The sequence below is a fragment of the Vanessa tameamea genome, chromosome 25, assembly GCF_037043105.1.
Source record: "Vanessa tameamea isolate UH-Manoa-2023 chromosome 25, ilVanTame1 primary haplotype, whole genome shotgun sequence".
In the NCBI taxonomy this organism is placed as follows: Eukaryota; Metazoa; Arthropoda; class Insecta; order Lepidoptera; family Nymphalidae; genus Vanessa; species Vanessa tameamea.
Window position 1 is genome coordinate 2,884,651 of NC_087333.1, and position 26,666 is coordinate 2,911,316.

Genomic DNA, 26,666 nt, shown 5'->3' on the forward strand with positions numbered 1-26,666 from the left:
GCTAGGGTTAAACCCGCTCGCAATTTCGCATTATGTTTATTTTCCTAAATATTTATATAGAGAAAAATACATTTTGCGGTTTAAAACCGAAAAGGGTTATGGCTGGGAATTTCGAGTTTTAACGAGTGGTCGGATACATTTGTACGGATCGGAGTCAGTGATTTACACATAAATATATATTGAGGTTTTGATCCGTCGTAAAAATGTTGTGATAAGTACGATGAGCTCTACGGAGCTTTATAGCAGGAGTTCTTAAAATAATTTAAGAAAGTATTAATTATTTGAAAATTAATAAGACAATAAAAGGAGTTTTCATAAAAATTGTATTACTTACAATTGATTTGAATTGAAAAAGATTTAAATTAAGAACGAGAAATCTTAGGAGTAAAAATATAAATATTTGTAATGCTACGAATAAGTAAAATAAATTTAACTGACCTTATTGTCCAAGTCCATGCGATCATGGCACCCCATGCTGCGCATATGTTTCAAGTACGCTGTGGTAATTGGCACGCTGTAGTCCATATCATCTCCGCCATAAAACACTCCGCCGTCAGGCCTCCACGGTTTCGGTAGCCTCCCATAGGAATGAAGGTAGTCTATACTCGAGGGTAACAACTTTTTTCGCGGTGGCGACCTCGACTTTGGTGGATCTTTCGACGTTAAGTTTGCCACGTCTAACGGATTGTATTTCTTTTCTCTTTTACTATCCGTATTATCCACTTCACTGTCTTCTGCCGCCCTAGTATTTTCACTATGCACTTCTTCTGTATTATTTAATTCTTCTTTCTTCTGATGGATTAAAGGAGGTGGACTGTCAGATCTGACATCTTCAACATCAATGACACTATCATCTTTGTCTATTTCAGGATCAGTTCTCACTGGTTCTTCTTCTCGGAAGGGTTCAACAGAGGAACTTCTATTAAAGAGTGTGGTTGCATCAAATCCATTGCTTTTCTTTGAAGTTAACTCTATGTATGTAGGTTCTTCTTCTTCAGCGGGTTTAGGACTTTCAACTTTTTTAAGAGGCTGTAGATCAGTGTAATCGAATTTCGGTTCAAATGAGTAATTTTGTGCTGCGTCGATTTCGGATTCCCAATTTCTGGTATAGTCTGGCGCGCAGTGGGGTAGAAATGGTAGGTAGGTAGGGTGTCTTGTGGGCGAGGGTGACGGTGTCGGGAGTGGAGGAGGAGAGGCACTGCGCGGGCGCCGTGCGCACTCCGCACATCCGGTCAGGAAGCGCGTGACTGCTTCTCGAGGGAGAAATGCGTAAGTCTCCGTTATCTGTTGGCAAAAACGATAATAATTAATTAATATGACATTCATGAATATTTGTTCTAAAATATTTTATGTAGGTTCTATACGACGTGTCTTAGTTTATAATTAGTTATTTATTTTTTCTACACACTATTAATATCCCTATTGCAATTTGTATAGTAGCTTCTTGTAATTTTGCTTCCAAAAAGGAGGAATTTTTTACTTATAAACTCATAAACATCTGGTCAATAACCTTCGCTATTTTAATGAATATAATTACCATTAATATTTTTTTTTCTGTAATAGGCAGACGAGCAAATGGGCCACCTGATGTTAAGTGGTCAACACCGCCCATAAACAATGGCGCTATAAGAAATATTAACTATTTCTTACATCGCCAATGCACCCCGAACCTTGGAAACTAAAATGTAATGTCCCTTATGCTTGTAGTTACACTGGCTCACTCACCCTTCAAACCGGAGTATAACAATACTAAGTACTGCTGTTTGGTGGTAGATGAATGGGTGATACCTAGCCAAACGACACAAAGCCCTACCACCAAGTCGTAAGCAATTAGCAATGTTTGTTTAATTAGTTTTTTTCGATTATTATTTATTAAGTACTTAGTTTTAAAAAATAATAATGTATTCCTTATAAACCAGAGTATCAGAAAAAATAAACTAAATTTAGTAAAAGTTTACGATAAATAATAATAATTAAGAAGAAAAATATAAAATTACGTATCCTGCCATCTGTTGACTATCTGTGTATACTACAGCAACTAAGTGACATTCAAAACTTAGTTCAAAAACCATACACTAGATGTCAGTCATATGACAGAATAAAACGAACTGTTTTTCTTAAAAATGTAACTCCTATAAAATTAAATACAATAATCATTGAATGATACTTACAGTTCGATATGTTCGCTTCTGTCCTGCATGTTTGCCTGGTCTTCCTTCCAATTCAACATGAACAGTGTAGATGATGTCAAAAAAGTTTTCTACTATCGCCACCTTGCGATACACTGGTTCTTGGTTTGGCGCATTCTGTAACAAGGAAATGGTACTGTAAATATCTAAAGTTTATCAGCGCCATCTCTTAGCGAGTGGCAAAAACAGGACAAGCTACAGTGTGGCAGTTGTAAGGTACTACGTTGATAGGTTTCTCTTTTCGTTACTAGATGTCCGTACTTACGAATAATGTTTAATATTTGTTATTTAGTAAGTAAACTGCTGTGTACGCTACGGTGTAAAAATTTTAAATATTTTTGGCTAAATTTTAGTGCTGGTTTTTTAATTAATATGTTATGTACAAAATTCAAATTAAAACTATTCCAGGAACTGGTTTAAGTTTAACCTCATCAAACTTTATGTCTCTGTCGTGTGTTACGCAACACAACGCATTGCAATTAGCGTCATAAATTACGATTCAAACATTAGGTCGCGCGGGACGGACTAACAACTGACCCAGGATTCGGGTATTCTGGAATAATTAGGGGACTCAATGCAGAATATGATTGCGGGATCAGCATCCCTGGTGGGCTTAATCGGGGATTGTTTAATTACAGATTACTGTTGTTTTTTGCGCCCCCAAATTATTCATTGTGTTAAATTGTTTTGTTTGATTCAAACTCCTTTTTACAAAAAAACGCATCTGTTATTTTATACTGATCATTGAATTACCCTTTTTTATTTAAAATTTGCTTTATAAAAATAAATATCGGTGAGCCGATAAGTATAGTTCATTACAAAATAATAGTAATCCCCATAATCACAAACTTTTAATATCAATTCATTTTCTCCTCGTGATTATTACGTATTATTATTTTTGTTATCCATCTACCTAATAAATTTAAATTTACAAGAGATTTAAAAAGTATATCGAACTTAATGATATAATTATTTTTGTATAAAATATTTCTGGAAAAACAAATTATATTATAGTTTTCAGTAAGGTAGCACACATCAATATACTGTTCCTCAATTTTGAATATATTCTGTGATCCTTGTTCATTTTAGATCCATGTATTAGGTGAAACCTCGGATTCGAAAGTCCAAATATCACATAAATAATGGATGAAATGAATTTTATTTACTTCTTTTTTATTTTTAATAGCTAGGTAGCTGTTATATGGACCACCCAATGATAAGTAACCTTAATTTTTTTCATATTTAATATAAAGCATATAATTTTAAAATTAAATTATCTTCTAGAAAAACGTTTTTGAAATTGTATCGTTTTCTTTCTATGGTCCTTTAAATTAGCTCAACATTTTAGATTTTTTGACCCAAAATATCCGCCATATTTTACACCTTACTCTGAAAATAAAACTCTCATGTTGATAACCCTGAACGAACCGCGTATCATCACGCGCCATTCCGGGACGCGCGTCCCGCCGGGACTAATGGCCGCGGTAATTACACGCACTAGTGATGTAACATACATTTTAATATATTTCCTGCGAATAATTTGCTATAAAAAATTAAAAGAAAAAGAACTGAATTGAAGAAAACGTAATATGCATTAAACATATTTTATGATGTGTTAAGCCATCTGTCTACTTTGAAAACGTAGGTATTTAAAAGATTTTTTATTAACTGACATTAATGTAATGGCAACATTTATATATAGTTTAAAGACTGGTTAATATATTATTCTACTTTCGTTTCGCTTACGGATAGTAGAATTGTCTAACTGACGTATACTATCAGTTATTCGAAGTTTCCCCATACGGCACCTCCGTAAGTAGCTATGTCAGTTCCTGAATTACGCTTCGTGAATTTCAGTCCTCTCTTTCTGTCCTAATCGATTTCACATTCGAGGGAAGAAAACGGCATTTTTTAACGACTAAAAGCCATCAAAATTTTATTTTTATCCAATCACGTCCATTTATAGATAAAGCCGTAAGTCATTAACAGTTAATATTTTCTAATGCGTCACATCTTTCGTTGTCAAAACAGTAAAGTCAATAATAATTGTAGACTTGATAATTTTTTAGCTTAATTTAAATAAAATAAAATAATTAAGTTACTCAATCACGGGCTAAACCGATCTTTAGATTACAGTTTGGAATAGCACAAAGGTTACTTTTTATCCCAGAATGTACCTGACAACTACAACACTCATTACGCTGGAGAAGCGTGCGAAAACTAAATTAATTATAAGGTCGAGAATGCTTTAAGCCTAAATCCTAACGCATATTTGCATGGTCCAAAATAATAAAAATACATATCTGTGACGATAATCACGACTCTAACTATAGTTTTACTTGAACAAGTAAAAAGTAGGAGTAATTGTGTAACAAAGTATGAACGGAGTTTCTTGTGGGCTCTGAGTATCACTCTAATGACTGTGCGATTTACACGAAGTAGTTACAGCAAAATAAAGGAGATTCTTATAAATCGACCTCTTCCCAACCGTTTCGCTCCTAGTAAACCTCTCTGAAGATCAAGAAAAAATGTAAATTCCGTTTAAAGTGTATCCATTAAAATGTACTTAGTTTTTTTAAAAGGTGGTTTAATTGTTTCTGTAACGAATTTTATAATTAATATTATTTCATGGAAATTTGAAAACGCCTTTTACTAATTAATTAATTAATTAATTCATAGTTGAAAACTATTGATTTTAAAAAAATGTTATATACCTATTAAATATTATATAATATTAAAAATAACAATAAAACCTCTTTAGTTATAAATAATTACGTAAGTACAAACTTCCTAGAAATTGTCTGTGTTATGGAGTGTTGATACATAACTGTCAGGCCTCCGCGGTGACTTATCCAGGCCGAGATCGGCCCAAATGGGACTAATGACAATCGCAATTACTGGCAGCGAAGAGAACGTGATCGTATAACTTACTTATGATAATAAGCTTTATTTAGAAGTACGTAAATAGAAACGATATAATTAATAAAAAATGTTAGGTTTAATATTATTACAAAATTAATGACTTTTTAGACGATAGATACAGGGCGTTCTTTGAATGCACTGTATTGTATTCAAATATATATAACTAAGCCCTTGTTTCATTCGCCGGTTTTTTTTACGTCTAAGGTTTTTATTTGGTAATTTTTTGGGAGTATTTCGTTGACTCAAATGCTTGAATATTGAACAATGATCTTAGATCAACATCATAGCCATAAGTATTTAAAACGGGATATTTACCATGTTTTATTTTTATTTGGTGGAGCTCGATATTTCGACATTTTCTACGAATGTTTTGTTCACGAGATCATAGTCATACTTCCTAATTGGTTGTAAATTTCTTATCGTAACCACCTGCAGCGGTTCGGTTTTTTTAAATTTAAAATGGCTTGGACGTAATCTCTTCATTGCCAAGGTATGTTATCTATATAGTTTTTAGTTTTACAGTAGTCATAAAACAGTTGGTGAGGCCTTGAGATCGGGTTGAATTGTTCCGGTGTTAAGCGTGAGTGAGTCATGGACATGAAAATTAAGCCCCTGGTTCAAAGCGTATTGAGAAAGAACTCTACCAATCTTTACCAAGTGGCTCATTATGCCGTCTTTTTATTTCAAATTAATAAAAGGAAAGTGAAATATCTACTCCGTTGCAAAGACTTTTAATTTAAGATAATAAATAAAATAAAGGCAGAAGAATCATTAGGCGCCGTTACTTGTTGATTTATTTCAGTAACTTTTTTCATAATATAGTTCATTCCCTACTCCTCATTTCTCAAGAAACTTTCCTTCTGTAAATAATACTACATTATTTATATATTGAATTAGGTATAGAATGTACTAAAACGAACTAGAACTAGGAAGATACTGATATGTTAATTCGTTTTCGAGACAAGAATCATGATTAATTAAAGACTCTCCACTGTTTTTATCGGTTATTAGGATAGTGTTAAAAAAAACCAACAATATTCATATGAAGATGGACTTTTTTCAGACAATTTAGAGCTGCTAATTTTTATTCACAACATAAAAAGTGTCAATCTCAAAGAATAGACTAATGAACTGAACATCTTAGATCCCGATGTTGGTTGCGTTTTGACTGAGATAGTTAATAGTTTACGCAGCAAACGTACGAGAAAGGAGGTAGTCCGATATGGACACTTCTAATGCCGTCAACATCTACCCGCAAACGTCAGTCTCGTGAACAAGACATTCGTAGATAATGTCGAAATATCGAGCTCCACCAAATAAAAATAAAAAACGTGGTAAATATCCCGTCTTAAATACTGATAGTAATGAAAATAACCATGTTAATTTAAAATCTTATAAAGATTTTATGTCCCTGTACTTTAATGACATTCACTAAACGCAGCAATACTTATACAACAATAGTCAATCCTTCACTGAGTGGTAATATTAAGTCCAATATTTTTCCTTAGCCTTGTCAATAGTCTTAGCAGTAGGATATTAAGAAATCCATACCGGGTTAAATCATATTGAAACCAAATAAAAATGTAATCAGTAAAAATACCCTTTAATTTATGTATCAACAAATCTATTACAAATACATTTCATCGATATTAAAACACCCAAACAAAACCAAATATATATTTTACATACACCTGTTTTAGCTAAATATATAGAAATACAAGAAACGATCAAAGTGTAATAAAAACGAGACGTAGAATAAATCAGAAGACAAGTTGACAGCACGAGGGTCAGGATGAAACAAGGCTATCATCGTTCGCTTATCCCGACCGGGATCGCCCGGGGCGAGGCTAATGGCGATCGCAATTACCCCGCCAGTGGCGGAGCACGTTAGGCGGGCCAAGTGGAGTAAGTCCACGACGTAGGAAGTTGTTATACATTTTTATTATGATTTTTTAACCAGAAATAAATGTAAAATTTGTCCGTGCATACATATGTTGATGTGCCAGTTCTAGTAGATCGTACTGTTTGGCTATTTTTAAACTCACCTATAACATTCGCTTTGTTCTGAAATTAGTTTAATGATCATTTAGTGAGTAATTACTGAGTTTCCGTCTAACTGTTCTAGGTATACTACGTCTACCGGTTCTACATCCTGAACCGTTAGTAGCGTCATGTAAACTTCTACTGACTCATATCTATACTAAATACACGAATAAAATACTTTTATTTGAGTAAGATTTCTCTTTTTCAAATTATTGTTCTGCTTAATTGGCTACTTGGACCAGTGGCTGAAACACACCATAAACGAAGGTCAAGGTTCAAGCACAGGCAAGCTTGTGTTTTATAATTTATGTTTGGTAGTGAAAGAAAACATCATAAGGAAACCTGCATGTGCCACACAAACCACATTAGAGAGCGCGATGAAATAAACTCTACACCTTCCTCACAAAATGGCAGGAGATTTAAGATCCGCAGCTGCACAAATACAATCAGGAATGAAAATGAAAATATACATTATTCTAGTAGGATCTTAGAAGCACCTGTACCGTAATTTAACAAGGTGAATTTAATATCAAGCTACTAACGATTGGAAATGTTGATTCTACCGAGAAGAACCCACGAGGAAACTCAGTAGTTATACTTTTTTAATCAAAAACAATATATATATAAAAATCGTATACAATTACATTTATGTATCCTGTATGAAAATGCAACGAATAACAACATCCCACTCCTCTATCATTTATTTAATCCTGTATACTATAATACCTATACCTTTTCTTTTTTTTAAATAAATTTTAAAATTAGCCTTAGGCAAATGTTTTCCCTGCCCAGGTAGGATATAATAACTATTTCAAGTCGTAATCTTCGTGTAACAGTGTGATTATTTTTACTTTACTGTAATTAATATTTTATTATTTGCCATTCCTTTCTAAATAATCAATTTTATCGTAGGTATGACAGAGATAAAAATAAACATATCACATTTAATACAAACGTTTGATTTATAGTAAATTGGCGAGCTCTGGTCTAGCAACAGGTGGCTCTATCGCAAACTGACAGACGACTTCCGAAATAGCTTTGGAATAAGTTTAGATTATATTCACATATAAAGTCGTGATGAATCAGTGGATAGAACGAATGGAATTTAGATTATGGTTACAAATTGTAATTCACACCTCAGTCATTTCGGTATTTTTTTTTTAAATGCATATTAGTTTTATCAATGTTAATATTTTGAGATTTTAACTATTCAGATTTTGAAATACAATTGGACGAGGACGAATTATTATGTATTTACACAAAACTACATAAAATGAGGAGAGGTCAAATTAAATAGGAATTTTGCTTTATGTATAATTTACTGCTTTATTTATAATATACGCCTGTTTAATAAACCTTTAGCTGAAATAATCCGTTCATGTGTTTCTCCACGTTAAATTTCTGTGTGGGTCTAGTCGATGCTGAGTGCACCGGAATTCCCATTAAAATCCAACGGTATCCACTCCGTCTCTTCGAGGTACAGGTCGCTTGCGCATCATACAATACCTCCGAATGTTCTATATACCTATACCTACCTCATAAAAAAAATTAGTAGGTAGTACCTATTATATCTATAGGTAGCAAATCTTTAAAATGTTACTAATTCAATATTTATTAAAGTTAAAAAAAGTATGAATAATATGATATATATCAACACTAAAAAATAGTCCTATCAACGAAAGTGAGAAATATATGACTATGTCATATGTAAATTGAATCGATAATATTTTCTATCGACATTACGATAAATAATCACACAAGTATAAATCACAACACAGTTCCATATGATAGAAATAACCGCAATCCATCGTTCCATTATCTGAACCACTTGATCAGAACGTCATCGTCATTAAACAGGGATGTAGCGGCGGCAAAATATCGACGTTAGTGCTCGGGCGCGTCGATAATGATTCAGTCGGGCGCGGCGCACCGTGGAACTCCCATCCGAGGCCGAGGGATGGGAAACTATTTTGTTTTATTATCGAAAAACTATAAACTATATTATATCGAATTTATTATAGTACAACATTGAATAGATTTAAAAATAACAGAAATTGTACTTTGTAAATGTAATTGTAAAAGCCCAAAAGGTTCAATTGTTTATTTTTATTAGTAAGTTTTATATTTACCAATACTATAAAACTGTCTGGAATCGGTGGATTATAATCAAGAAATAAAACAGAAACTATGAAAAATATATATTAATGAAATGAATAAACATGTGTTTTCATATACTGAAAATAGATGTATTATATCAAAGCCATTACCAAAGAACAAGAGACAAATTGAGACATATTTTAGTAGAATAAAGTTTAAATCATTCGAACCATTGCGATGAAATCGGTGAAAATAGTTAAAGAAAACATAAAGTTTTCTTTCTGATTATTTTGTTTTAACCAGTCAAATATTAACAAAAGTAATTTTGTAGAGAACTCCTTTTTAATAATAAACTTTCAAGCTGGATGTTACAGTAGAACAAATAAGCAAAACTTATTTAAATGTATATATTAAATCGACATAATTAATAGTTTATTTTGAGTTACAGATAAAAGTTAAAAAAAATTATACACTGTCTCTACTATATTTATTTATATAATATTTATTATAAATAAAAACTACAAGAAATTCGCGTTCGGATTCACGTACTGGTAATTAATTAATTACATAATAGTTTAAATGCGAACTTTAGAAGTCATCAATTTATTAATCTTTTAAGCTTACATATTATCCAGTATTTTTTTACTTCTTAAAAAATAAATATTGATAAGACAAAAAAAGCAAGTGTAAAACAAACGATTTCGTAATAATAATAAAAAAACAAGTATCGATACAATATAAAACCGTCCCATCACTATCACCGCTCGCCGCGCATTAATCAGCTGTCGTTTGGTCTCGCCGCGTGCCAGCGATCCCGACCCGCACGCAGGGCTGCCAACCGGCTAAAACTTTCCTAACAACTTTGTTACGAGAATAAGTTTCTGTTGTTAGAAATATAAACCTTATCGCTATATACAAGCTATATTTTATTTAACTCTTAATACTTATACTGTACTGTGTATAATATATATTACTAAATATACCTGTATAATATTACACTGCTTGAGATATGAATCTATGAACATTATTGACCTTGATCGATTTAGAATATAATTATAATTATAATATATTTATAATTTTATGATATATAACTCTGTAGTAAATACATCAAATGCCTACATATATGTATATAGTATGTGAGCATGAAGAGATTAATGCATGTATATCAGAATACAGATTTATTCTTATTATTGTAATATATTATTATTTTCATAATATATTATATTACTAGCCACCCGTCCTGGCTATGCACGACTAGAATAAGGTTCTACATACAATTTATATATAGATGGCCAAAATTATAAAAAGTTTTTGCTGTTTTGGGGCTAGAAACACTCAGGTGTACACAGAACAACACGCCAACGCTTCATCACAACCGACGGAATTGTCTAGGAATGCTTACAGGACAAATATAGTTAACAAGTTAGAAACATATTTTCTTTATTAACATTATATATATATATATATATAATGTTAAATAAGGCAACTAAATAAAAAATATATAAATTATGATGTCTTCTTGGCCGATTTAAGTCACGGCAGTCTAGCCAACTGCGTAGCAAATATTACAGTGCTCAGATGTGTGCGCAAACTCAGGTGCACTTTCTAATTCCTGACTCTCATAATCCGACGCAACGGCACTCCGACACGACAGGAGAGAGTTCATGCTGCCACGTGAAACGGGAACGTAAACACTTCCAACGGCTAAACTTTGACCTGCTTTATATTGAGAACATCTTAACAGAAAAACGTCATAACTGTTTTTATTGATACATTTTGTCATATGAAATACTACACACTTTATATATTTTTTGTCGTCAAACTATGCTTTCCAAATTATATGGTTTTATATTAATATTGTAACATATATATTATGTATTAATATTAATTATATTCTATAAAATATGTCGATATTTAAAGAGTACAGCACTATCGTGGAGTCTCGCTTGACAAGTGTCCTTACAGGCGCGCGTTCCTGTGGCATACGTCGACCGTGTCAGGGTCTCATTAGTGAAAAAAGCATTTTATCCAAATGAATGAACGAAAAATTACTACGTCATATATACATACATAATTAATGATTCTTATATTCGTTATTTGTTATATAGTTTGTAGAATATTAACATACCTATGTACTATATGTTTTTCTTTTTAATTAACTGTTGTTTTAATTTGTGTGAAGTATCGCACATAATATTAATATTCTGTCATATAATAAAATAGACATTTCTTTTCGATAATGTTTATATATGTCTGGAACTTATAGAACTCACAATTTTTTAATCCATAAAATTGAGCAAATTATTTTACGTTAGAAGATAGACAATATTATTCAAATAAATTCAAGTCAATATTTTATAACAGTGTATTAATTTACAAACAAAAAAAAATGAAACTAGAACACACACACACACGCCACATAATTTTTTCTGTTTTCATTTATTTGAAATATCTTAAAAACATTTTAATTTTTAAAGCAAGTAAATACATTTTATCGATAGTCGAAAAGCACGGGTCTATCCATCCGCTATGATCGCTCGCGTTGACGAGTGGCTCTCAAAGGGGTCGTGATTCGGGGGTTGTATATCAAATGTCACGTCGACATCTCATTAGCGATACTGGATGTTAAATGTACCTACAAGTTTACGTTTCTATCGATAATTAAACGATATTCCTGCAAACCTATTCTTTATTTAATTATGAACAGTTTTTAATATTTAAATTGTTAACAAATTAAAAATAGATGGAGGTCGAATAAAAAAGAAATCAAAATAGTCCGGGTTTCTTTTACCATTTCCTTCCGATCCGAGATATTTATTTCCGAAATGGTAGTAGATTTTGGCCATCAATAAACAAATGTAACACGTCTATATTGAACGATGATTTTGTCTTTGTCTTTGATTTTAAAATATAACGCGAAAATTTGGACAAAAAGGTTACTCTAGTTTTTAAAGTTTCTTTTGCTCGGAATTGTTTCAAAATATTAATACGAATTTAAACGAAGGAGATATTCAGTAATTAATGTAAACATCAAGTTTTATTGTTATTTCATAAATATTTGCAAATATTTTTAATTGACAATGAGTTTAAAATTTAAATTTCGTTTTATTCCTTTTTTTACAGACAAAGTAAGAAGTGTATTATTTATTTACTCTATTGTGAACCACAAGGAAATAAAAAAAAAATACATCATTTATTTTTACTTTACGAATTACGAGTTTCTATATAAGGCAGGTTGCTCATTTGGCAGTCTACCGTGCCAGTAGCATATGTGGTCGCAGCACCCCATAGACATTGTCAGTTTAATAAATAAAAACCAACCTTGGTAACTAAGATGCTATCTCTTGAGCCTATTGTGACACTGGCTCACTCACCATTCAAACCTGTACACGAATACTTAAGTATTGCTGTTTAGCGGTAGAATATGTGACGAGCGTGATCACCCACCCAGATTGGTGCGTACGAAGACCTGTCACCAAATAACTAAGTAGATATTAACTATTCCTATTTATATTATTAATATAACTATCGTATATAAAACTTATCATGTGGGATGTGAAACCGTGTTGCGTCTCCACGGACGAACAACGACTCGACACAAAGCTACGCAAGATTCACATCTGAATGGAAGTTAACAACGGGAGCGAGGCAGTGAGATAAATAATGAGCGACTCGATTCCAATATCTCTATGATATAACGTCTTTCCCAGCTCAGATGTTACTTTGAAGTCGGCGCCAGCTTCACAAATATAACGTAGACTGAGCGCGCGTCTTCGTAAGATTATTATTATTTTTGATATCAGAAATCATTTTGTTAAGGAAACTTATAATATATATAACCGTTTAATTATTCAATGCACATTTAAACAAATCAATTCGTATTTATTTATTAAATATAAATTATTATTGGCAGCGAAATAAAAATAGAATTTAATAAATTGTAACATTTTTTGTTTCTTTGATTTTTGTGTGTGTGGGGTATGTAAAATGATATATGTACGTTACACATATATGCGGGCGGTTCAGTGCGGGGTGCGGGCTAGCCGCGGGCTGTTTGCGCGCCGTGTTTGCCGCGTGGCCCGCTATTTGCACACCTAACAACACATTCGCACGTCTCCGAATATTAATACGAGTTTTATTAAATGTTCCGTTGCCTGTGCGCTGTTTGATCTAGACGTGTTCAATATTGGCGTTCGGGTCGAGCATTTATTTTGGCTCTTGGCTGAAGGTGAACCCAAGAAATTGTAGTCAACTGCGACGAATTCTCTATCTATGAATATATGTATACGTTAAAACAGCTAGACGCCTAGTAAATATATTTGATGACTAAACAGTATATTGTAGTATATTTCGCAAGATAAAAACCCTACGTTTGGACGATGTCTCGTATATAACATTGCACAAAATGGGCTTATTTTAGTGTCCACAGACTTATAAAATATTTACATTAAAACAGATAACGTAAATTCCACGAGCATTTGTATAAATTGTTAATGAAACTATTAAAGTTAAATATTAATAATTCTGTTTGTATTGTATCGTTTTTCAAAATAGGTATTTTCGTTGAAATCACAAGCCCTGATTCAATGTGTGGTCACACGCCCGCATGGCCCCCGAGCGACCGCGTAACCGCAAGCACTGAGCGCTCTACCGCGTGTACTATATCTTTGCTTTATAGTTAGAACCTACAGGTCAAAGAACTATTGGCCTTTAAGTGTCATACATAGTTAAAGTTTAGTAACAGTAAGTGAATGGGAACTATACTTTGGTACCTTTGAGTTTAAACTTAAAAAAAAAAAAACAATTATTGGATAACAATTTAAGAATATCACTTTACTTCATTTCACTTTTGGAAGTATTTAAAACGGTCATTTACTAAGTTTATATGTTGCTGCAGCATCTTAATTTTAACTGATATTTTTTTGCTATATCTGTGACGTATCTCATATAGTGTCATCTCAAATTGGCAGACTGTTTAAGTAATAATGACTACTTTAAAAAAAACGTTAAAATGATGAAAAGCCTTCGAATTTTAAACGGCTCATTCCTAAATTCCCAACTGTCATCAAATACGTCATAACGGATGATACAAACAGTGGCGGGACAAACGGCAGGGGATGACAGGAGCCAGGGGAGTGACCGCAGGGGACGGATGCGGAGAACTTTATCTTCCAAAGAGAAATGATCAAATTATCGTTTCGTATTTCGATGTGTGTCTGTCCCCTTTATTTAACGTACGATGTGAAATATATGAACGCGTATTATATATAAAGTTACAGAATAGAATTTTAATCATACAGAAATATGAAAAGAACACAGGATTTTATAATGATGCCTGATTTCATCTAGGGTAATTATTTTTTTAATTTTTGGAAGTATATATATATGTATATGTTTTTGTGTACATCAAATGATTTCAACACAAAATGAATATTCTTAATATAAATATTATGTAAATTATTGTCATGAAATAAGTGAGTTTCTTTTTTACATTGTTATAAACATGAGGTAATTAGTATAATCATAATATTTTTTTCAAAATTTTCATTTACTAAATTCGATATATCTTTCCCCCAACTTAATCTACGATTACAATTTCCCGAACTATAAAGTATTTTATCCAAGAAAAGTTAATACTGTTGGCTGAATAAATCGCACTTAGACCATTTTTTAATAATTAATAATTATATAATCTGTGCATAAATATTCGAAATTAGTAACAGAGCGCGTGACATAATTAATGTCATTTCACGACTCGCCTCTGGCCACACATGACCACAAAACGTATTCATTAAATGTATCATACAACATATTCTTCTCACACAGACAAAACAATATGTGAGTTGAAGTAGACAATATATAACACAGGCGAACCAATACGAGACGTCAAAATATTTGTGTTCCTATTTTTTACAGTTTTAACGGCTTTACTTTTTGAATATCGAGTACAAATGACTGTTGCATTATTTAAATTAATATGTTTTAGTGCATAGAGTCGGCAAACCCGTTTGAAATTGATAGAAGAGGAAATGAGAGAAAATTAATGTTGAGTCTTGCTTCGTCTTGCTATTGTTGATATCTTTACATCAACAAAACAATTTATGTAAAAAGTTAAAATATCCTATTAAATATATACAATAGCTTTAAACTTTAAGATAGACCATCTTTCCGGCTTCTACGGTAAGGTTGAATGTTTTATTTTTTAATGACTCATTATCGATATCGAACGGTTATTTTTTACAAAAAGTATTTACTGAACGATCTCCGTAATGTTTTTTTTGTAACGTATAAAAAGTCGTGCCCGTTAAAAAGCGGGTTTCCAACAATGTCATTCGAATTTCCCATGAAAGCATATCAACAATCTACCATGAAGTAGCCAAATACAGGCTCAGCGGGGGAAAGATAATAGCGCGATACTCTGTTAGTATTCAGTTCAAAGCGGGCAGCAAGTGAGGCGTGGGACGGATGACATCTCGTGAACAGCAGTGACGGCGTCGAGTCTTGTTGCTCGTCTCTAGGTCATAGGGTTGTCAATTACGCGTCTATGTAACCAAAATTCAAATCCAAAATCCATTTTGAAATTCAGAAGTAATACCGGTTCCGAAAAGAATCCGGACAAGAAACGACGAGAGAATTACCCGCATGCATATATAAATAAATTTGCGCCAAATAACTTTAAACAAACACACACGCATAAATTAACACTTGTTTTTATATTGAATATGATAAATGTAGATTTTATATATTTATGCTTTAGTGTGATTATTAGTTAATCACATCAACCACAGCTATTAATATTTTCAATTCGTAATAAAATCATACTCATCATACAAAAATCATACAATTTGTATGATTTTATTGATCTCCTGCGACTAAGTTCTTTTTTAATGCATTCAAATAGCATATCTTTCTTCGAAATTATTTGAATGTACTTATAAATCGTTTATTACTAAAACTAAGTCGTTACTCTACGTTAAGCGAAGCGAGCGCTTATAAGGTGAATAATAATTAAGATACAATAAATAAGAAATACACTGTACTTTTTAATTTAGTTCAATTACTAAAATCTTATATAAAAAGTAGAATTATAAAATCAAACGTTAAACAACATAGCACGGTTGTCAAAAGAAAAATTAAAAAATAAACTATAACTTGCAATTTATAGGTTGTGGCAGCCCTGGTAACGGGGCAACAGGGGGCGCGGTGGGAGGGCGGAAGTGTCGTGCGTGCGATTTAATTCCATCGCCTCGCCTGGGACGGCGACTTGAGTGTACTTGAGCGATAGGGAAGAACCGAGATATCGATAACTTTTATTTTATTTTTGTATATTTTAATTATAATAAGTACAACTGTCATTACGACACGGCTTTGTTATAAATGTGGAATTACTTATTCCGTGACATGAACTGAATTTCTGAAATAACTCTCGACTACTTTTGTTATTTAAATATTTATTAATTTCTTATATGATTTAAAAATAATCATTCTGTACCTGACCTACATTACTATCGAAGCGATAGTTATGTATGAGTTTTAACACTGTTTTACTTTATAGACTCTCGCAATATTTTTTACTATCACAGTTTTACTCCTATATCTAATTAGCATATTGTTTGCTAATTATAACGATATCATACTTGTACTTGTTGTCATTGATTCGTTTATTTATTTCTTAAATCATAAAATAAAATATTAAGAATATCTTTTCGATATTTATAATGACTGGTACATCACTCGTGAAAGCTAGAAGCGACGGCGGCCGACACAACGGCTGCTCGTAAAATTGCGAGCCCAGGTGATTCTGTCGGCGGCGCTCCACACATACACAGCCTGCTGACATGGACCTAGGGTTGACAATTAAGTATAATTTCTTAAAGTTTATAATTTTTATAAAAAAAATTATATATTGAATCTTAGACGTTTAATGCACTTATTAAAATTATAGTTTATTATACCCTTTGCACATATTAATATATCAATTGGTAACTGTACAAAAACTGATACATTTTTTACTCTACTAAAATACAACCCGAATAAATGTATTATTTATAGACATACTAACAATAATATTTATTCTATCTAGTATAATAAGCTTCTTATTTATTACCTAGTAGAATGAAGAAAACTTTGTCTATTGATTTTGCAATGATAATTGTTAAAGACACGCTATTAACTCTACGATTGTCTAGCCTATAACTTGTCTAAATTTATACATATTCTATATATAAAATAAAATATTAATTATTTATGTGATATTATGTAATTTCATAAAATCCCTATCTGTTGACAACCCTAAGCCAACTGGTAAATATGGCATCCGCCTCCTACTTAGTGCCCGAGGTGGGAGCGTCGTGAAACTTCTGCTCTCCGGGTCTCAACGCCTATCGGATAAATAACCTCGGTATTTTATGTTCCACAGTCACTGCTTTTGTGTACGAAATATTATAAAAAATGGCATACGTGAAACTTTACGTCAAATGTAACATTTATATACACATCGAAACCAAAGAGGTTCCAATTTCAAATTATATTATTGCATTTTTCATTTAAATAAATAAGTAAGTTGCATTTTTTTTTAATTATCGCAAACAAGGCTATATAATACAAATATCCAGCCGAATATGCACCGGTATCTTCTAAATAATGGATATTGCCCCAAATTTCATTTAAAGATACCTAGATTGTACGAGCTCTCAAACACAGAGGAAGGATTCCACTTCGCTATTCTCTAAAGTAAATCAAAATCGAAATATTTTTGATAAAAGGCTCATAAAAACGTTTTTGAAGTCATGACATACTTTAAAGTATTGAATTAAATGTAAATCTACCATCGATTCGGGAAGTAGGTTCTACCGAGAAGAACCGCCATTTTAATTACAGAGTTTACGTCAATCAAATACAAGTAAATTTATACAAATACTGCTTGTAAATCGGCAAAAACTACGCCTACATCATTTGACGTAGCATATTCCAAAGAGAACTATAAATACACGTCTGGTGTTATTCAATTCAATTCAGGTCTATCCTTTCATGATATGATCTAGATTCTGAATCGGCCATCGGTTTAGTGACGTCATTATATATACAAGTAAATTATAACCTCCAAAATTGCACTGGGTATTGTAGCTGGGTATCGCCCGTAAACTTACATTCTATCGCCAAAAAGCAATACTTTTGTATTACTATATTTCAGTTCGAATGGTGATCTAGTCAGTATAACTATAGACCCACGGGACATAACATGTTATCTCTACATTTCAAGATTGAGACTTGGTCAACTTGCTCGACTCATAAAATATATAAAAAAACAAATTCAGCAACTTAAGACACTACACCTTACTAAGAAAAGTTAAAGGTACATATTACTTTTTAGAATTAAAAAAGTAACCAAAGGAAGAAAATACGTATACTGAATATATTATTAATTATTCTAAAATAAATGATCTCAGCCACAGATTAAGTCTAAACTTGATTTCAATTCAGTAGCCGAACAGATCAGTTCCACATAATAAAAGCTATTTATTACACCCATAAAAAACGCTTTAAAAATAAGGTTGTATGTTATTTTAAAGGTTAGTTTTTTCGTAATATAAAGTAAGACCTCTTTTGGATGCAAAATCCTTTTTAAAAACAGTGAAAAAACATTACAATTATCAATAATTTAGGATTAAAAAACTCATCAACATGGTTTCCTGCAGTACACAGTTTTTTTTTGTTTTTAGAATTAAATTATGTATTATGGCGTTGAAGGAAAACATCGTGAGGAAACCTACGTGTGTCTAATCAGAATTTGCCATATGTTCATCCATCACTTAGAACAGCACGGTAGAATAAGCTCCAAGCCTTCGCCTTAAGAAAAATGTCAACCTTAGCCCAGATGTGGGACATTTACATTTGTTAGAGTTAACTTTTACTTTACGGCAAGTTGTTAACATCCAACCTCAACTTCTCAACGAATACTCGCTAGGAGGATGGCGATCCTTCCTGTTAACAGATATTTTTCAAACCGTAATTCAGCGCTAATACCCGGTAGGGTGACAACGGTCGTAAGAAGTATAATCCATAACAGAGTAGTGTAGTGGACTAAGATTAAATTTTCTCTATATGTAAATGATAATATTTTAACATCCTTTGGTACAAAAAAGATTAATAAAAACATTTGCCCATCCTATTTTCCAGACCTTGCATGGGCAAAGGCCTTTCGTCACTCATGTTTCGGACGTTGACGTGTACGGTGGAGCACGAGATGAGTTACGAATGAGGAAACATTATATATATGTATAAGATGACCAACTTTACTTCGTAAAATACCGATTATTTTTTTGTTCTAATCTACTCAAATTAAAACTACCATTGAACCAAGTTTATAAACCACATAATATTGTTATACAATGACATTAATTGAAGAATCCTGTTTATTATTTACGTCATGGTTGTACTACAGAGGAAAAAAGTGGAGTTTGCCCTTCCGTCTGAATGAGGCGTCTCCCCGACTTCGAGTCGAGACGCATTGTTCTAGTGGCGCCGAGTAGCGACGCAGAATAATAGCTGAGCTGCATATTCCACGATTTCGTATTTTTAAGATTTTTTAGCGATTTCAGTTTTCATTTAATAAGTAATTAAAATTTTCCTTTTTTATGTCACTCGATGATAAACACTTGGTTAAGGTTGGTTGGGCATTTGGCTGTTAAACACAAAATTATTCTTAGCCAAATTGATAATAAAAAATACTGCGAAATCTTTTATGCCAGAGAGACAAAACAAAAGTCAGAAGAAACAAAACCTTATAAGTTGATTCTAAGAATTCAAAACAAATTTGGTGAAAAATAAAAAGGAGGATTCCGATCCGCACAACCTTCGTTGGACGACATTTATTGAGGCGCGGTACCGGGGCATCATAAATTAGAGGGTAGCGGTCGGTCAGTAATTGCATGGAAGCGCGGAGTGTGGCGCCGGGCGAGGGCGTGTTGATTACGTGTTAGCGCACGCGATGTTTGTAATATTGTTATTATAAAACTCCTTATGTGTTCTGCGCTCCTATTAATAAGGTGCTCTATGACTTTGTTACTTGACATATTTAAAAAAAAAGATTGGCGACGAATTTTTTATAATAAATACAGTTGGATTTTATAAATAAGTCATATCAATTATCTTCAATAAATTTTCAACTTACATAGGGGTTGATATTTTCCGTAATGTGTATCAAATAAAAAATACACCAAAAAGATTTATACGTAAGACGTTGGCTATTTGTATCTTGGAAAAGGCCATAAAACTACTCCACAATTCACGGCCATAAAAACGACCGCATCGGTACAACACCATAAACAGGGCGAATAAAGATATTTTCCCACAGAAACGAATCGTAACTTTCTATGGAATAAATTTAAGCACCTGTGGTTATAAAACTATTCATCGTATTTCGGTGGTTCATTTTCTGACACCGTTTTAAATCCATACAATGGTGTATATCTTTAAGGTTACCTATTATAGAAGCCAGCGCCTTTGTTTGTGCATATTTTAACGAATGTCCAGTTTTAAGAGGACGTCTAAGTATATAGTGCACGTTTAATCTATAAAATTTCAAACTTATGACATCTTTCGCGTTATTGCATACTTGAATATGTTTTTTAATAATTTCTATTCAGTGGAAGTATCTTGAAATAAAAATGATAATGAAAAACTTAAAAAAAATCAATGGGTAGTTGTAATTTGACCATAAGTCCAATTAAGTCAATTTTCGCAAAAGCAAGTGAACATTTCTGTGATGTGTATCCTAAATATACTGACGTAGACTAAGTAATATCCATAATCCTTATAGATGTAACTATTATCCACACCATGGCAACCCCAAAATTACAGAACCTAACTTGATAACAAGGTATGAGCACTTATCGTAGCAGCCCGGAATGAATCAATCAATCAAGGGGGGGTGACGGTAATGAGGGGTGCTCAGAGAGGGGGACTGGGTGATTTGGCCCAGGATTGTAACTAATTCTTAGCTTATACTTGTCTTTCCTCTGTACGTTGTTTTTGGGGTATGGTTTCTTGCGAAGTTGGTCTCTTAAATTAAATATGTACATTCGACTTTAACTCATTTGTTTATCCAACAATAGTTGATCCTTGTCCATTATTTAATAAATTTAATATATTATGTTTTTATTAAGTCAGTTTTCTTATGTTCTTAATAAAACACCTCCAACCGGATAGCAGTAAATTATTTATGCAAAAAAATCACAGATTCTTAACGAAACAATAATTATTACCGGCGTACCTATATACAAGGTTATTTAGTGAATTTCCATTTCAACCACAAATTAACATTTCCCGTATCGACTTACAATTGCAAGGTATGTTGCATTAATTTTCTAAAACCAGTTAGATTCTGGATACAGATAACCTACATGAAATATCTCATTATTACAGCGAGTAACCAGTTGTTTGCTGAATACTTCGACGCATGTGTATGACGCATGTGCACGTATCAAAGGACAAAGCGTAATAACCAGATTTTTGGAGGTTCAAATATTACTCATTAATCTGAACAGGCGAGGCGCGCTGATTGCTCCGCCTCCTCATTTAATGAACGAAAATGAATGAAAATTGGTTCGAAGTTTTTCAGTCTATGTTTTATCAGCAAATGTTAATCCAATATCAGGAGTTTATCTACTTTTTGAGTCTAATGAATCTAAACTATTTTTTGTGTCATGCTGAGATTCACTTTCAAAGATATCAGTTTCAAAGATATTGTAGACATTTTCATATTAACTTTTGAAAATGATGAAATCATGAAGCAGGAACTCTTTTTCTACTATTTGACGTCACTGTTTTCAACCTAAACCTACCGTGTTATTTGACGTAGACATCCTACGTTATTACATACAAGGCGGCTTTTTTAGTCGCTAAAATTTAACACAACATTTTTATGTGTATTATGCAAGATGAGCAGATGTGCTCATAGGCCAACTGGTGATGAGCGATCATCAGCACCCATAGATATTGGCCAAGTAAGATGTTATGTCGCTTGTGATTTTAGTTGCGCTGACTCACTCACCCACCAAACCGAAACACTACATAAATGAGTTTTGATGCTTACCCAAACGGTCTTGCCCTACTATCAAGTAGGGTACATTACTATATTCATCTTCTGTCTGTCATTTTTTAAATCCAGCTATTACCAGGGTCTGCCTAAATAATAATTATATATTAAACAAACTAATTGCACCAGTTTTATAGTCGTATTGTAATATATAATGTCGGTCGACAAGCGTATAAATTCCATAACAAAAGATACGCAAGACACCTACACATTACACTAATTCCAACGCACCTTAATATCCAGTTTCTACAAACTATTTGTGTTGTGAGACTTTAGAATAAGGTATTGAGAAAAGCCAGGACAAGTAACAAGGGACAACTTGGAACTACTCGTTTATTGGAATGAACACTTCATTGTGTTCTAAATAAAGTTCACCGACACTTTTATTCTTATTCGTAACGTATTAAATTATGCTTAGTTTAAGTTATTATTCCCTGGTAAATTTTTTGGGTTATAAGTAAATTTAATACAAAAACGATTTTGATTTTTTTTAATTTAACACAGTATTTGCAAGAAAAAAATACAGATGTGATATTTAGTAAGAATTCACTTCGTATCTCACTCGTTAAATTCTGAAAATAATATAATTTTTATTTTCAGTATCGCATGTCACTTTGATACATTTAACGATTGTGAATTTGTTGTCACAGAATAGCTGTACTGAACGTGTGACGCGATTTTACTCTCGATTATTGCAAATTTTTAATTACGTACTTGTATATTGCATATTATTCGACGAAATAAACAGACTGAAAAAAAATTTTTTGAAACTGCAAGAACAGAAAAAGTAAAAACTTAATAATGTATTGTTAACATAGGAAAAAAAGTTATAGTCGAGCTGAAAAGTTCACTCCATAAAAACAGCTCTGTTATCATCGATCAAATAAACAATGTCCCGGAACGTCGAGACTCTGGATTAGGGGGATAAGTGGTCGGAAAAATTAGGGGGAGCGTGTCGACGATTAAACGTCTTCTCACCGAAGGACAAACTTGCGTTCGAACTTTGATGCTAGAAATATATTTATGTTTAACTTACATACTTAAACTTCTACAGAAGAAATAACCAATGTACGTATATGCTGTACTTAAATATTGGTCAAATATTTTATCGTATATATAACATGTTACACTGTAGAACCTACCGTAGTATTTTATACTAGTATGTTTTCATTAATAGCATCTTTATTTTTATTACATTCAGTTTATTTCGTTTTAAAACAACAAAACACTAAAGGAAAACGTTTTTCTATAAATAAAATGATGTCTGCAGTGCACCTAAAACGGTCTTCCTAATCGTCTGCGGTCGTTGTGAAATTCTCTTGTATTTTGACAAAACTTTGCAGCTTTTTATATAAAAATATTTTCGTCTTAAATTTTTCGCAAAAAATATCGAAAAGTTCACCCGACTTCTATAAAGATCGGATTTTGGTGGCTCGTTTTTTTAATGAAAAGACGAATCAATGAATATAATATTACTAATTTACTACGTAGTTCACAGTATCCACGAGTAATTGTAAAGTTTTATTATAGTAATAATAGCGACGATACAAATCGAACGGAGAATCCGTTTTACACCGGCTATCAATCAAACACCTACTTGGTAATGTCCTCAATTTATACCACACTTGGGTAGCTACGTGTTAGAACATTTCACTGCTAATGGTGTATACCGTCATTATAACTAAATTATATAGCAGCGACGACGCTAGCGCTACTCGCTGACGTTCATGCTCTCCTAGTATTCGAGGCGAACACGGAATCGTACTTTGTATCATGGGTACACGAAGTATTTATTACTACTATTTTGGATATCGGTCTTCTATCCTCACTCTGTCTCTGTGTCTACGACGTTCAAAATGTATGTAATGTATGTAGTATGGATGAAATGTGATTTGCCTAGAAAATATTGCAACCAACTTAAAAATATTTTAAACAACATTTATTAAAAGATCAATAAATATATATATATATATATATATTTAATTAGATATCAATCCGATAGAGTAGATTTCGCGGTATCCCTTCTTTCTTACACTGTTTATTTATTCCTATCTGCTGCTGAATTGCCTAATTTATCTCTCTCACTTATCTGGGTTTAGAGACTTTTAACACTTACGTCTTTGTACGTTTCAAACGCGCGAAAATGATACCAGGCGATCATAACTCATAAGAGATCGCGTCATCACCACACATTGAATAATGTGAGACGTTATGTGAGATGACTTATATGAACTGTGAGAAACGAGGCTATCTCTTTTCCTCTTAGAACTTGTCAATAATGTAAACAAACATCAGTAACGTGTAATATTAAAAAGTCAGCAAACATGCATTTTTATACTATGAAAATCATCCTAAATATTTGAACATTTTTGTAACTGCTATTTTTTATATATATTTATCTACATACAATTAGATATTTTTATATACATAAAATACGTATAATTAATAATTTTAATCCGATGCTTAACAGTATGAATTCAATTTTGTATTTTTAATATCACGAATAATATATTTAGCTTAACAGTAAGTTTAAAAGATTTTACATTAAATTTATTTCCCGAAACAGATTCGGTTTTTAAAAACACTGCATCTCGTACTACGGATAATAAATACGTAATAATAAATGATATAAAATCTCTACCGCCACGGTTATGTCCAGAAGCGACCCGTCCCGCGAACTCGCACGTATGTCCCGCTTTATATCGCGTCCGACATCAACAAATGTGTCTTGAGACAAGGATGGTAGTTACAAGGTATTAAAATGAAATTGTAGCTTAGGAATGTTTTTGAAGATTATCTATAAAAATAAACCTAACTATAAAGGTGATTGGAATACGGTAAGTCAAGCTAGGGCTTTGTGAATAAATAGTAGGTACCACTCACCAAAGGATGGTTAATATTTCTTATAATGCAGACGTATATGGGCAGTGTTGGCCATTTAACATCAGCCAGCCATTTAACCGATTTGGAAGTATACGTATTTAATGGAAACTAACATATTTTAATAATACTTAATTGATAATCAGTTCAGTTTATACTGTATAAAGTACTAGTAAAATTACTTTACTGTATAAAGTAAATTCCCACTCTTCATTTATATAATTATTTTATTAGAATAGTGCCAGCCCTACTGTCGGGCGGTGGCAGGCACGGCGTGACATGGGGATCAGTCGACTCGGCCCGTCGTCGCGTGCTGTCGACCGGCGGTATACTGCGACTGACGCACTTACATAATTTATAATTTAATTTTTCTTATTTTTTTTTATTTTGAATGTTTTAACATTATATTAGAGTTTGAATCAAATAAGACTAATAACAAAACAATATAGTTATGTATAAAATTTAAAAAAAGTGGTGGTCTTAATATTAAAATATGTAATTTTGATAAATTATTTATTGAAAGAAATTCTGAACTAAGCTTTTGCATTAACCGTCGTTATTATGTCTTATACGCTATTCGTTTTATTCTTTAATGATTGTTTTTATCACTTACGGCTTACTGGTGATAAGAATTACAGAAAGAGGTATTACCTGCAACAAAAAAATATGTTAAGTATACTTATGTATTCCTCATTTTCATGGTCAGGTCAGGTTTTTTTAAATATAATTGTTAGTTAGTAACTTTATATATGACGACACAAGTACTGAGCGTTCATGGACATATGAGAAGTATGTATAGCTCAACGCAATATCGAGCGAGGCGAGCATCACGACAGGATACGGGCCGCGTTATCGCGCCCCCGCGGTGAGCACGTCACCTTGTCACCGAGCGCTTTAATGGCTTGCCGAGTACGTCGTTCGGGACGTTTTGATGCTTCAAATTTTTTAGTTAAAATATTCTTACTTGAACTAAAATACTATTCATATTTTTATTACACTTTAAATATTACAGTATTTTTAAACCATTTGATATAAAGTTCGATAAAATTAGTTTAAAAGATTTATTTAATTTATATTAAAAACTTCACTTAAATAAATTTATTAACATAAGAATTGATAACATTAAGTGCATATATATACAAATAAACTATATAACTATGTATATTATACTTAACTATAATTATAAATGTATGTTCATATACAAAAAACTTGAGTATGATATTCATAGAGAATAAATACTAATAGATTAAGTTGTGACCTAGATAAATGATGATGTTTGCAAAAACTAACTTTAATCTTATATAAGATATTAAAATTTATCATTAAAGAGAAATATAGATGCAAAAAAGGAATCAATGGATATTCATCCCCGCAAGGTGAGTATCATTAGACCGATCCTGCTCTGCGTTAGTTCACCGCAATATGCTGTTGAAAAA

At 32.4% G+C, this 26,666-nt stretch overlaps 1 protein-coding gene across 9 annotated transcripts in view; it reads right to left on the bottom strand.

Annotated features, from left to right (window-relative positions):
* The window catches only part of LOC113403506 (uncharacterized protein), a 130,455-nt gene that overhangs the window by 66,471 nt on the left and 37,318 nt on the right, over positions 1-26,666 (bottom strand). For all 9 annotated transcript variants that reach the window (XM_064218898.1, XM_064218897.1, XM_064218899.1 and 6 more), the window contains exons 3-4: positions 2,172-2,306; positions 439-1,284 (exon numbers count right to left, since the gene is read on the bottom strand). In XM_064218898.1, the coding sequence (XP_064074968.1) occupies positions 439-1,284; positions 2,172-2,306 (981 nt within the window). The remainder of the gene's footprint in view (positions 1-438; positions 1,285-2,171; positions 2,307-26,666) is intronic.